The sequence below is a fragment of the Pelophylax lessonae genome (genome assembly GCF_965119305.1).
Source record: "Pelophylax lessonae genome assembly, chromosome: 4".
Classification (NCBI taxonomy): domain Eukaryota; kingdom Metazoa; phylum Chordata; class Amphibia; order Anura; family Ranidae; genus Pelophylax; species Pelophylax lessonae.
Genome location: NC_138771.1, coordinates 89548471 through 89563247, shown reverse-complemented (window position 1 = coordinate 89563247; position 14777 = coordinate 89548471). Strand labels below are relative to the sequence as shown.

General features: G+C 41.4%; 1 protein-coding gene across 1 annotated transcript in view; it reads left to right on the top strand.

Moving 5' to 3' along the window:
• The window catches only part of LOC309554096 (tropomodulin-2-like), a 190038-nt gene extending 178956 nt beyond the window's left edge, over nucleotides 1-11082 (top strand). The window contains exon 10 of the mRNA XM_082255637.1: nucleotides 10563-11082. Within this exon, the coding sequence (XP_082111763.1) occupies nucleotides 10563-10597 (35 nt within the window). The 3' untranslated portion in view covers nucleotides 10598-11082. The remainder of the gene's footprint in view (nucleotides 1-10562) is intronic.
• The last annotated feature ends 3695 nt before the right edge of the window (nucleotides 11083-14777 follow it).

The window sequence follows — 14777 nt, the reverse complement described above, 5'->3', positions numbered from 1 at the left end:
CTGTGTGTTGAGTTTTTTTGAGGGGGACAGTAAATTTACACTGATATACAAGCTGTACACTCACTACTTCACATTGTAGCAAAGTGTCATTTCTTCAGTGTTGTCACATGAAAAGATAGAATAAAATATTTACAAAAATATGAGGGGTGTACTCACTTTTGTGCGATACTGTATGTATTTACTTACCTTATTATGCTTGAATTTCAGTAACTTTTTTACAATTTGAACAATATCTTTGACTCAGCTATCCTTTTAAATGTACCTTATGTGCTTGGAAAGACAAATAGGCTGTTCACTTTGCAAGGGGAGTTGCACGTTGCAAGGGAATTGTCCTCAGAGCTTCGCAAATGTGCTGAAATTTTTCTTTGCAAAGAATACCCAATCACGTGCACTTCATTGCCAAGTGAACTGCCTATTTGCCTTTAGTAAATCAACCTCAAAGTCTTCATAGATATATAAAAAGTCAGTTTAACGCCTTACTGCTGCCTCCCAGCGGCCCTTTAAGTTGGTGTTAATGCCAAGATGCAGAGGCTGCAACCCAATCCCCATAATCACTGATTTTCTCCCACATGATTAAAAGCCCTTCCCGTTTGCTTCCAAACACAAACTGAGAACGCTGGACCCTCATGGATGCATTAATGCAGCAGCTGGGTCAATAGGCCCCTGCCTTTTTGCCAGGGGGTTACAGTGGCAAACAGAGATTGATATCATTAATATTAACATTGTGTAAACTAACCAGTCCATCCAAAACTGATATTTAAGTTTTTGATGTTTTAAGTATTAAAGGAGATGTATGGCCAAAGCTTTTTGGATTACAGCAGTGAACTTAGTTCTACGATTCTGTGACCCGTTATCTGCCGACAGTGGGCAAGAGGCCAGCTTTCAGCTAACATCACTCAGCAGGTCCAGGCTTAGGAAAGATCCCAACTTTACAGTCGGGATCCACCCAGATGCCTTGATCGGCAGCTGGCTCAGTCTCTCAGCGAGCCACTGAGAGGCTGAGCCAGCCGCTCCTGCTCCCTCCACAGCCTGGCACTCCAGTGGGTGCTAGAGGGGCAGAGCACAGAGCCAGTGACTGATTATTAATGATTAATGGCCATCTGCTTACTAATGGCCGAGAGATCATTGGTGTTTGTTTGCTCAGTTCTCAGTCTTAAAAGCGCAAATCCACTTAGGTAAGTATAATTTTTTTTTTTTTGGAAACACAAACTTTTCTTTTAACTACTTTTCCTCTCTTGAGGACTTTTGATGAGTTATTTGCATTTAGGTTCCTGGATCTGCACACCTGTTGTGACTTTTATGGAGGCATTACACGCTCCATGTTGGAATTTCTTATTTATTTTATATTAAAGAGTAGAACAAGGGGCGCTGTTACCCACATAAATCAGCAGGGGCAACCAGTACTCCCAGGTGGGAATTATTGGCCGTCAAATCGCCTTGTTAGAGTATGCAAGACATAAGAAAATCAGGACTGACTCTGCCCATCAGGCTCCATGCCAGCTTTGGGTGGGGATGAACCATTATAAACCCATTCATTTGTTCTATTGTTTTGTATGGGAATGCTGTAAATCAATAATAGGGCATCCTACTTTTTAGCAGTAAGGCAGGACTTGGACAAATGTTCAATGGATCAGAAGGCTGCATACACAGCTGCATAAAGAAAGAGATTTACCATCGGATGCATGGAGAAATCTTCAAAATGTTGGCATTAAACTATTATTGGCAAACACTGTGATAGCTTGCTGCATCCCTGTACTCTTCTATTCCGAGCCAAGTGTTCTGGCCAGCTTCTGAGTCATCCAAAATTTATTAAGGGAAAAAGGAACATTCCCTCACAAGCAGCTTCCAGATCTAATTTTAGTGAAGTAACAGAACCATTACTTTACCTTCTATGTCGTTCTTGTATAAAATAGAGCTGGCACTTCCATAGTCCTACTAGCGGGGGAAATCATGTGAACTGTGCTCCCAGCAATGGACTGCCATCCTTTACATCAAACCTTAGCAGCACGGAATAAAAAATAACACTAATAGCTTAGCATGGATGCTGAATTAGGATGGCACACGATTTAGAAGAAAGATTTCAATGGAAAGAAGCACATTTGAATTGTGCCCTCAGCGATGGACTGGCATCCAATCCATTATTCCTTAACAGCCTTGTGCAGAGTATTAAATAAAGCAGCACAGAACAGTACACACTGATATCTCGCTCATGATGAGTTAGACTTGTACTTTATTTAGTGAAAGCATGTGGCATTTATCTGTAACTGTGCCTGTGTAGACCAGATAGGGCTTTTAGTCAGTATTTACCAAAGGGTGAATTTAGTAAAACCTTCACTTCCCCCGATATACCAATTGTATAACTCGCTCGTAGCTTCCGTTCCTCAAGCTCCTCAGCACCAGAGTCCTCATTAGTTAGAATCTTAAGCCCCGTACACACGATCAGATTATCGAACGATCTGTCGTCCGTTTTTTGTGGCATGCTAGTCTGATGTGGAAAGTGAAGAGGTTATTTTCATACAAATTTTCCCGTATGACAGAATTCTACTCCAAAAGTGATGTAATGTGTTGGATTGCTTTGTATGTGTTCTTTCGTCTCTGAGCATGCCTAGTCTTGCTCTTATGATTTTTTTCCGTCAAAATCTGTACTGATGAGACGAAAATCGGACGTTGTATTACGGACGACAAAAATTTTATCGCCTGCACATCAGGATTTTGTCAGCCGAAAAGTCGGAGTTGGCTGTCGAAAGCACCATACTAACAATCCGAAAATCGGCAGATCGGTCGTCGGACGAATTTTCCCATCAGATTTTACCAGTTACCTCCTTAATCCAGTTCTGTAACATGACATTCTTATGGTTATGCACACTCGCTTCCCTTTCATGTTGTTTGCCTCTTTTGATGTTTACACACCAACTTCCAATTTCTTTTTTTTTTTTTATAGTAGAGTGCTGCTTTTTTTTTTATTGAGTTCCCACAGTGTTGTTAACATTGACTATTTCTATTTGTATTCTTGCACTTTTGTTCCTTTATATACAAACCCTAATAAAAATATTAAAAATAAAAAAGAAAAAAACCTTCACTTAGCGGTTTGTCCATTGAAACTGCATGTAAACTAATTTTGTGCAAATACAGTAAAATCAAATGTTTTCAGGATATATGTTTTGCAGATCAAATGTTATTCATTAAGAAACAAAAGCAGCAAGAATGGGGAAAATACCCTAAATGGCCACTGGATGGTGATGAGTATCCTGAAAGATAAGTATGCCCCTCAGCTCCATCTAGTGGCTATAATGTGATATTCCCTCATTTTAGTTTTTTTCCCTCATTCAATGCATAACATTTGATTTAAAGAGATTATCACCTGAGAACATTTGACTTTGCCATATTCGTGCAAAGTGATTCTACATGAAGTTTAGATGGATGAACAGCTCTGCGATTTGTTTTATAAATACACCCCGAAATGTTAGTAACCTGCTCTAAATGTATTCAAGTATAAAAAAAGATATATGTTGGTGCAGCAAGAGCAAGAAAACATGCAGCTTTCTATAGAGATGAGGCTAGGTTCACACTAGAATGCCGTGCGGGAAACAGAAAAATATTCTGTGCATATTTTCTGCACTGCATTCAAAACTCAGTGCAGTTGTGATGTGCAGTAGATGTCAATGGTAAGGTAACAACACTCCAAATGCAAAGTGTTTGCCTGCATCAGATCACATGGTACAAAAATACCATGCAATTCGGGTGCAGTGCGTTTCCAAACGTAGTGGATGCATTACTGTTAGTGCGATGCGGTGCAATTTGAGCTCATTCAAAATGAATAGGTTCAAATTGCAGCGCATTAAATCACATGTGAATTGCACAGGAATGTGCAGAGCTTTCCTGTGCTTTTCATAGTGTGAACGGGATGAATGGCAATTGCAGTTAAATGCTGAGGTAGTCTTGCCAGCCATGGATATATGGAAGCAGCCCTCGCTGACATCTTCCTGAAAATCCTAATTGCCTTCTGGTCATGTTGGCTTTCTGGCTTTAGTAGATTCTGTATTACAAACCCAAGATAAGTACCCAGCATGTACATTCAGGGTGAAGTGTGAACTCATGATCTGAGTGCTTGTTCTGGGTCAGTGACTCTGGAACTGTTGAATTTGGAATGGCACCATGGTGGGCATTTTCAGAAGGAGCCCAATCTCAGCCTTCGTTTTTCTACCAGGGCAATTTTATTAATTTTCACGCACATATTAAAATCTCGATTGTTTGCTAGAAATTATTTTAAACCTACAAACTGTTATATATTTTCTGAAAGCAGAGACCCTGGAGAATAAAATATTGGCAGTTGCAATTTCTTACAACCCATAATATGTGCGTGGCTGTTCATCTTACCCATATTTTCAGGACAAAATACACACAAAATACATTTTTGTGCAAACAAACACAATATCATAAACATTTTTTGGTAAAATATAAAAGATGGGGTTGTGTTGAGTTAATAGATACTAAACATATCAATCTTTAAAATTGTGTGCAATGCAAAATCGCAAAATAACCTGTGCTACCCAAAATTGTCTATAAGTGACATTTTTAAAGCCTTTACAGGTTATCAGTTTAGCATTAACAATGAGTTATGGCCCTAGAATTATTGCTCTCACATGTGTGGCTCAAATTATTTGTACTTACATGTGGGCGCCCTAATTTGCACATTTACATACGGATGCTTACAGGGTTGCTTTTAAAGCGGAATTTCACTCTCTCAATCAACATGGACTATTTTTAATCCTTATGCTGCTAGCCTTAGTAAATAGATAGGAAGATAACTCATACCGGTATTTACTTGTTTTACATGTCTTTTAAAACAAGTAAATATTACTTCCTGGTTTCTGGCCTAGGCAAACAATGTCATACATCCCAGGAGTCTTCAGGAGGGGGGGGGGGGTTCTCAGCTAAGTACACCCTCCTCGCCTGCATGCCTGAGCTAAGGGAAGATGGATTCCTGGAAGTAAATGCTACATGAATCATCTGCCCTTACTCAAGGTGGCTGTGGTCAGCACTGCTGGGGGGGTTCAAAGAGACTTCTAAGCAAAATAAAGCATGAAGACATGGATGGATGGGGGGATTTGCTTAGAATATTAAACATGAATTAAGTAGCAATTTTAGTTTGTGGTGCCAGGATACAGTGTAGTTTCACTTTAAGGCTCTGTTTCCACTATTGCGACTTGTTGTGCGACTTGACACATGTCAAATCGCATGACAAGTCAAAACCCATTGTTTACAATGAGGTCCGTTCTAACTGCTGCGACTTGAGTCGCAGCGACTTGAAAAAAGGGTTTTGCATTACTTTTTGGGCGACTTCAGTGCAATTTGTCCCTCATAGAAGGAAGTCACACTGAAGTCCCCAGAAGTAGCCTCAAACAAGTCGCACTACAAAGTCGCGCTAGAAGTAGAGTGACTTTGTAGCCACAATAGTGAAAACGTAGACTCAGCCTTTCTTTTTTTTTTTCAATAGTTTTCTTTTTTAAAATTGTAACACTTTTTTTATTTGACTTTACTACTATCACAAGGGACCTAAGAAGCCCCCTATGGGATAGCATGGGCAGGTGTCAGGTCCTCCTAATGGAGACATCAGGGTCTATTAAACCAGCAGCAACAGCTGTGACCTTGCTTTAACCTGTTGAATACCAGGACATTTATAAAAGTAGTCAAGGCGTTAATGGCAGGTTACCTTGAATTGCTATTAGCTTAGTATGTCTCAGAGCAGCTTAAAGTGGATCTTCACTGCATCTAAGCACCACAAACCAAAAACACTATTGAATTCATTTGTATTATTCAAAGCAAACTCATCCATTCATCCATGTCTCCATGCTTTATTTTGACGAGAAATCACTATAAAAAACACCCCCTAGCATTTCTGGCCGTGGTCATCTTGAGTGAGGGCAAATGAATGAATCATGTAGCATTTGTTTCCTGGAATCAATCTGCCCTTAGCTGAAGCATGCATGTAGGAGAGTGTGCTGAGAAAACCCCTCCTGCCCTCCTGAAGACTCCTGGGATGTCTGACATAATTTGCCTAGGCAGGAAATTTAGGAAGTTACCCGAAGAAATGTAAGAAAAAAAAAGTGTAAAACAAGTAAATATGATCTTCTTTCCTATCTATTTACTAATTCTAGCAGCATGAGGATTAAAAGTATTTAAAGTTGATTGGAGAGGGAAGTTCCACTTTCAATGAGTTCATAGGTGCACTGGGTTTAGCTCTGCAACCCGAATATATTTGTTGTATATTTTCCATTCAGTAGCTGCATCTGTCTTTCAGCTGGATTGGATTTTCCTGGCCAACAGACGTTGTTCCCCTCAGTAGGGGGGTCTGGATAAGGCACATACATGTATGTATAGACATACCTATCTGTACAGTAATGGGTTAAAAACATGCCTTGAGGCCACATCAACCACACATGTCTGATTACAGAACATTGCCAATGACGTATTTGTTGTATATAGCTTTGTATATGTTGTATGTACCGCCATATACTTTTGCTGTTGTTTCAGGCCTTGAGCGCCCTCTTGTGGAATCTATTGATATATGCAGTAAAACAATACTATGACATTTACCGATCTTAAATCTTCAGCACTTCCTCATTTCTTGCGCAGGCAAGAATTATGTTTTTTTCCAACTAACTACCCGTGAGCATGTCCAGGTTTGCTGCAGGGCTTCAGGTCCTGAGTGAGACCTGCGGCACATCTGTACACGATTGGGTTCCCCCACCATCTGCACATGCTCAGTGTTTTCTGCGCAGGAGACTTTGCCTTCTTTACGCATGGGCGGGAAATCACCTGCGTGTGCGCAGATGTGCTGAAGGGCTCTGAAAGAACCTGAAGGCCAAGCATCTGCACACGCTTTATAATGGCTGCGCCAGGGGGCGGAGCTGATACAGAGCAGGACTGAAGTTCCACTTTAATGATTTCATCTATGAGCTCATTTATGTTTTACCTAATTTTACATATGTGGATGACTCAGAAAAGCAGAATAATAATACAAATTTAAAAACACAATTGGGGGAATTTACTAAAACTGGAGAGTGCAAATTCTGGTTCGGCTCAGCATAGAAACCAATCAGCCTCCAAGTTTTTTTGTCAAAGCTTAAGGCCCTTGTCACACAGGCGGACCGTTTTTTTGGCGGATCTGAATGGTCCCCCCATGCATCTCTATGGGGCATCGGATGTCAGCGGAGACATGTCCGCTGACACCCGATCCGATCCGTCAAATCTGGACGGATGGAAACCCTATTTTACATCCGTCCAGCGGATCGGATGGGATCAGATAAAAACGGACCGACGGTCCGTTCCCATCTGATTCCCCCATAGAGATGTATGGGGCTCTGACAGCTGTGTCTCCGCACACAGCACAGAGAACAGCTGTCATCCTCCTGCTCAGTGGGGGATCGGCTGCACCAGATTTAGCATTTTCCAGTTTTAGTAAATAAACTCCCACAATGTTTCTGCTTTCTCTTGGCTCACAATGTCAATGCAGCAAACTGATGAAAACTACTAAAAATATATTCTGGAAGGAGCTCATCTTTTTAGGAACATTTTGGGGAAGATGATGTGAATATCATTGGACAATAGCTCAAACAACATTTACCAATAAAATACTACACAGACCCACATGTGAGTATCGTACTAGTGCTCAGAAGGCACTAATAAATCCCACACCCCCTGATATGTACTTTTCAGTGTTTCCTTTCCCACCTTTACATTCCTCCGTTGCAGCCAGGTGTCCACATCCCATGTAAGCTTTGGGTCTGATGATGTCATAGCTTACATAGCGTTACTTACTTCCTCCTCTCCATCATGTGACAGGGCTTGAGCCCAGCAATTGGCTGCTCAAGCCCATGCACTGCACACTGGGAGGAGGTCACATGCTCCTCTATACCCAGAAGGATGAGATATTTTCACAGGGGTCAGAAAGGGCAGGGAGCTGCAGGACAATGAGAAAAAGGTGATTGTCATGGTGCAGCTGTGGATGGTAGCCAATCAGCTTCTAACTTCAGCTTGTTCAATTAAGCTTTGACAATAAAAACTGGAAGCTGATTGGTTACTATGCAGCGCATCACCAGATTTTGCACTCTCCAGTTTTAGTAAATCTTCCCCATTGTCTTTAAGTATCTACTATACATAGGTTAAGTTTACATGCGGCTGTCAATGCCATACCTCTGAAAAGCGTTCTGCAGTGGATCGCTTTTCAGAAGCATTTGACAGGTCATGTTACCTCCTCACTACTTGTTTTAACACTTTAAATAGCACACTGCAACCATGTTCATTGCACATAGTTGCTGGGTGGTTGCAGCACAGTTTCATTCACTTAAATAAGCAAGGAATAACTTTTACTGTGCTGTGAAGCGAAGTATCGCGGCCATGGCATGTGTATACTCCAGTCCAGCTGCCTTTGCAGCTTAGGAGGGTAGGGGCAGTAAAAATGCTGCTCAGTAGTGGCTCTTTCACATAAAGTAGGTTTAAGCCGGTGTTCTATCAGAATGCCACTACCCATCAGATTGTGCAACGGAAGGGACGTTCTGACCAAAAAACACTTACTGCGCATTCGTGATGCCTTCCACCATGCGATCCACACTGCTATGCATTCCAGACACTTCATGATCTGACGGGTAGTGGTAATTGGATAGAACACCCATGCGGACATCTTACTACACCCAGCTACGTCTTGAATTTCTGGGTATTTTTAGCAATAAAGTGAGTGTCTATAAATAAATATAGTATATGGAGATCTGTGATGCTGTTTTAACCACTTAAGCCCCGGAGGATTTTACCCCCTTCCTGACCAGGGGGTATTTTGCGATTCGGCACTGCGTGATTTTAACGGACAATTGCGCGGTCGTGCGACGCTGTACCCAAACGAATTTGACGTCCTTTTTTTCCCACAAACAGAGCTTTCTTTTGGTGGTATTTGATCACCTGTGCGATTTTTTGATCATTCGCTATAAACAAAAAAAGAGCGACAATTTTGCAAAAATAACAATATTTTTCAAATTTTTTTATATGAAATTCCCCCCCAAAAAAATGTAAAAATCTAAATTTTTTAACATTTTCGGCCAATTTGTTTTATGCTACATATGTTTGGTAAAAAAAATCGCAAAAAGCGTATTTTGATTGGTTTGCACAAAAGTTATCGCGTTTACTAACAAAGGGAAAGATTTTTGTCATTTTTGTTGTTTTTTTTTTAACGCGTAATGGCGGCGATCTGCGATTTTTTTTGCGGTACTGCAACATTGCGGCGGACAGATCGGACCCTTGACTGACATTTTTGACACTTTTGGGGTTACCAGTGACATTTCTACAGTAATCAGTGCTATATATATGCACTGTTACTGTAAAATTACACTGGCAGTGAAGGGGTTAACTTTTTTGAGAGGGAGGGGCTATGTGTGTCCCTAGGGGCGTGATTCTAACTGTGATTGGCTGTGGCTTGAGATGTATGAACAGTGATCAACGGTTCTACATAGTAGAACCGTATGATCATCATTCATACACCGGGGAGAATGACAGGCGGCTTGTTTACACTAGCCGTCTGACTTTCTCCCTCTGCAGCGGCGATCACGAGTGACCGGCGGACGATTGGGTCCGCCGGTCACACGCGTGGGGGGGTCCATGACCACTCGGGAGCGGGAGCGTGCCTCCGGGGGCACGCGCTCGCTTCCTAGACCCTCACAGGCTAGCGACGTAGACCTACATCACTCTGCCTGTGAGGGGCTGACCGCCGCAGTAAATAGTCGTGCGGCAGTCGGCAAGTGGTTAAGGTTAAATTTTTAAGAAGCTGGAAGCCAACAGTGGGAAGGTGGCGGAGGCCATGTTGGTACACCCAGCACTGCTCATCGCTCACACTTTTTATGCTTTCAAAATGAAACATCCAAACAGCATTACAGATATCAATATACTATATTTATTTATATACGCTCACTATATTGCTAAAATTACTCTGAAATGAAAGGATATAGTAAGATGTCCGCATTGGGGTTTGGTCAGATTACTGCTACCCGTCATTGCGCATGCGCAGTAAGTGTTTTTGGTCTGAAATCACGTCCGTTGCACAGTCTGATGGGTAGCGGCATTCTGATAGAACACTGGCCATAAGCGGTTTGAATCTCGGCCAGTTCAGCAGGTTCGATCGATCAACTTGGGTACAGCCAGCCTGCCGGATTTTACATGGGATTATTGCCAGCAGCTGTTATAGCCACTAGCAATAATCAATGTGTTCTGTGAAGAACAAAATTGGCTCCGCCGGAGGGATTTCCCCATCAACACTGACTTTGTTGATGGGGGAATCAAATGATTTTCTTTCCTGCAACCTGTGGATGCAGGGAAGAAAATCTCTCAGACTATGGCAGTCTGTAGTTTTTCTTATATATAGTTCTAATGTGATGTAAAAATGTTATGTTTATGTATAGAAAAATTACCGTTTTATGTGCTACGTTTATTTAGAAGTTGTTCTTTATTAAGGATATAACTACCTGTGAAGCAGATCATGATTCTTTCATAGACATTTCTAATTTTTATCTCTGCAGTTCGTCAGAAACGAGTTGAAAGGGAGCATCAATAAGTTAAAAGAAGATGAAGATACAGAAGACATCTCTGTTGAATAGAAAGGGAAACACAGTTGTAAGCCTGTGACAGCTGCACTATACAGGCAGTCTTATTGGACTACTTTGCATTGCTGATTTTACAAGATTCCATGTTAGTCTCAGCACTATTAAGGGGGAAATTGAGGAAAATATTATCCAAATACCTGCACTTTTCACCAATGCTGACCCACTGTAGATTGTACAGACACCCTGTGGCGTAAAATGCATGGTAGTTCGATGTTTGGGTCACTTACTTGATATTAATGTTGCCAATCTTAAGGTGCTGTCATGTGACCATGTTTGTTATGTACATAGAATCACTGTCATGCATTTTCATATATCATCTATAAGCTATTGCATTTTTTAAATATATTTTTACATCTGTTCATATTTTAGGAGAACAGAAATATAACAAATTTAGAAATGCAGCATTTCTTGTTCCTCCTGGGGGTAAATTGACAGAGACAGCAAAAAAGGTAGATAATGGGGTTATTGCTGACAGCAGTAGAGTTACTTCAGCTTTCCTTATGTTGAAAGTCCTTTTTCCTGTTGACTCCCCATCTCAGCACTGATGGGTATGGCTTTGCCCCCTTGAACCTTGGCTAGCCCTCCAGCGTAGCAATAAAAGGTTTCTTCACCATCACAGAAGCGTTCCTTTTTCTCTTACGTCCTACGACAGTCGCCGCCGCCTCTAAGTCATCACTGTTGGGTATTGACTTCCGCTCCGCACTCCTACGGAACGGAAGTCAATACCCAACAGTGATGACTTAGAGGCAGCGGCGACTGTCGGAGGACTCAGAGAAAGGAATTTTACAGGTAAGATTTTACAAAAATTCAGTTTTCTCTTACGTCCTCCGACAGTCGCCGCCGCCTCTAAGTCATCACTGTTGGGTATTGACTTCCGCTCCGCACTCCTGCAGAGCGGAAGTCAATACCCAACAGTGATGACTTAGAGGCGGTGGCGACTGTCGGAGGACTCAGAGAAAGGAATTTTACAGGTTAGATTTTACAAAAATTAAGTTTTTCTGTACTCTTAGTAGATCCAGGGCCCTCCAGCTTTTCCAGTAAGAACCCCATCCATCTGGGTTCAGCCTCGATGTGGTGAAGGAGCAGGTGTCACTCCTAATTAGAATGTTATCCTTATTATCCATGTAGGGAGGTGCATGGCTGGCATAACATGCAGCCCTATATTAGAGGATGGGCAATCTGGACTTACAATTTCTTTGTTTTTGTCCCCTAAACCTAACTCTCCTTCCCCTCCCATCAATTAGACTGTAGGGGATGCCATTTCTTTAGAACCCTTTGGAAGAGTGTCACTATGTGAGAATCTGGGCAGATACCAAGAAAGACCAATGGGTAGTTTTGGTGATTTCGAGGAGCTATATCCTAAAATTTTAATCTCTAAAATTTAAATTTCAGTTGCTCCAGTTCCTTTCAGAGATGAGGGTTAAAGCCCCGTACACACGTACCGAATGTCGGCCGTAAATATTCGGCCGCCGAACGATCGGGCGATTGTCGGCTTGTTAGTATGATGCTTCCGACAACCGACAGCGAATTTTCAGCCAAACAGAATCTGGCGTGCAGACTTTAACATTTTTGTTGGCCGTCACCAGAACGGCCGATTGTTCGCCAGTCAGTACAGATTTCGGCCGACAAACAGCAGATTAGCAAGACTGGGCATGCTCAGAAAAGAAAAAACACACGGAAAGTTAACCATCACATGACATCACTTCTGCAGTCGGCTGTTGTTGGCCGACAAAATTCGTGTGCACTTTTCAGCCGACAGGACAGCACCGGACAAAAGACGGCCGATCGTTCGGCCGACATTCGGTACGTGTGTACGGGGCTTTAGTCCTCTATTCGACAGCTAGTTGGTCTTCACAAAAATACCTTTGGGTCTCATTACAAGTTGGATGTGGTGGCCACAGTGCAGATTCTTCCCTCTATCCTTAGTCACAAGTAATTGTTAATAAAATTTTTGATATTTTTTGTTCCCACCTTTTTGATTGTGATTATTATTGCTAGCTGGTTGCCATCAGTGCTGACATGGGAATAAGCCAGGAATACAGAAATTTTATTCACCATAATTACCAAAATGTTCCTTTCCTGGCACCTCACCATGGCAGCTTTCTTGTAAGACTATATTATGGAAATGCATGTGTGAGGGTGAGGAATCCCTGTATTCTCTCATTGTCGAGGAGGCAGAGCCAAACCCATCAATTCTGCCATAATGAGGAGCCAGGAATGGCTACTATGGTAAATATAAGAACAATTTTACTTAGTCTGGCATGTCCCTCCATTCACGCTAAACAGCATAAATAGGAGAATCTTTCCTGCTGGCTATTCTATTCAGACAGGCGTAGAACCCATGGCTGTCTGAAAACCTGACCATTTTCTAACAGGATGCAGCTACTGTTTGGCCAACAATTTTTCAATAGAAATGTGTTGAGCCGAGTGGTGCTTACAGAGCCTCCGATGGCTAAGATTTCAGCTAAGTCAGCAGGAATCAGTGGGGATTCAAGCCATGTATGCCCAGCATTACTCTGTCTGCATCAGCAGGATAGCCATGACAATGAGTCAGATACAGTCTATTAGATTGTAAGCTGTAATGAACAGGGTCTGCATACCTTTTGCTTCCTTTTCTGCATTGTGAAAACTATTTGTCGATTTGCTGTTGATTTTAAGATTGTATAAGTAAATGATAATAGGGGCAAACTGGAAATTGTTTGGTGGATAGTAAGGAAACATTTATCACTTACATCTAATCAACCTGTAGAAGAAAGTTTAGCTATGTTATGGCATGCTCGTGGAGTCGGTAACACACTAAAAACATTGGGTATTAGGGAGGAAAAAAAGGCCACAAAATAGAAAGTGCTACAACCAAAATAAAATGTTTAGATTGCGTTTTCAAATGGATATTTATACGAGAAAATCTCCCATAAGATTTTTCTTTTCAAAGCAAATCTATTAATGCCTTTTCTTATGGAAGATATGTTTGTGCTTCTGCAACTTGTGACTCCCAAAAATATCTTCCCCCAAAAGTGATTTCTGAGTGCTGACTGTGGGGCTTGTTCACACAGGCAACAAAAATCAGGCAGTTGAGCCACGATTTTACCATCCTCCCTGACCACCTACCTAAAGGAGGGTATGCAGCCTCTCAGAGCTGTACACAGGCTGCAGCTTCTGCATGGCTTCTGAAACTAGCGAATTTACAGGCACTTCTAAAAACGTCAGTATCAGTTACTTTCAGGGGTGTCAGATGCTTGCATCTATCCACTGACTATTGCCCCCCCCCCCCCCCATTACTGCGTTACTAAAGTAGCCCTTGTGATCTTCAGACACACACACCAGGAACAAAGTGGTAGCAGGGAGATGCAGACATCTAATACACTCAGAATTATAAGATGCTGGATATTCTAGCAACAGCTTTTTAACTCTGCAAAACAGTGAAGATTAGAATTACCGGAGGCTCTGATAGTATTAGAAGTGGTAAAATGATGTTTTTTTTTTTTTTTTTTTTTTAAATTAAACTCTTTTTTGTTGAGATGACAGTGTTTTTAATTAAAAGCACCATTCAAATCAGACATCACAGCTGCCTTGATTATTTTTAATTTTTGTAGATATGGACATCATTTAGGGATATTTGAGCCATTCGAATTAAACCTAGCTAGCTCTGTATTAAAGGACAGCAAGCCCAATTCCAACACCTTTATGTGTTTAATACTTGGGTGATATTCAGTATATCCATTTTCTTTCTTTATTCATTATTTTCTCCATACAGTAAAAACTTGGATTGCGAGCATAATTCGTTCCGGAAACATGCTTGTAATCCAAAGCACTCTTATATCAAAGCGAATTTCCCCATAAGAAATAATGGAAACTCAGATGATTCGTTCCTCAAGTCCTTCAGTTTATATACAAAGATTATAGCAATGTGATAGGTTGTGTAACCATAAAATGTCCATCCACAATATGTTGCCTTCCCAAGGGGATTAGAAGCAAAATCTAGCAGAGCTACAGAATATAAGAGAGATGAGAGGCGCCTCTAAGTGTAGCAATATGGTTACATTTAATGAAGGTTCAACATTTAGCAACTCACATGGTTGATGATTAAAACAGGCACATCTAAGTATGCAGGCATCCGGGGTAAAGCTGTCC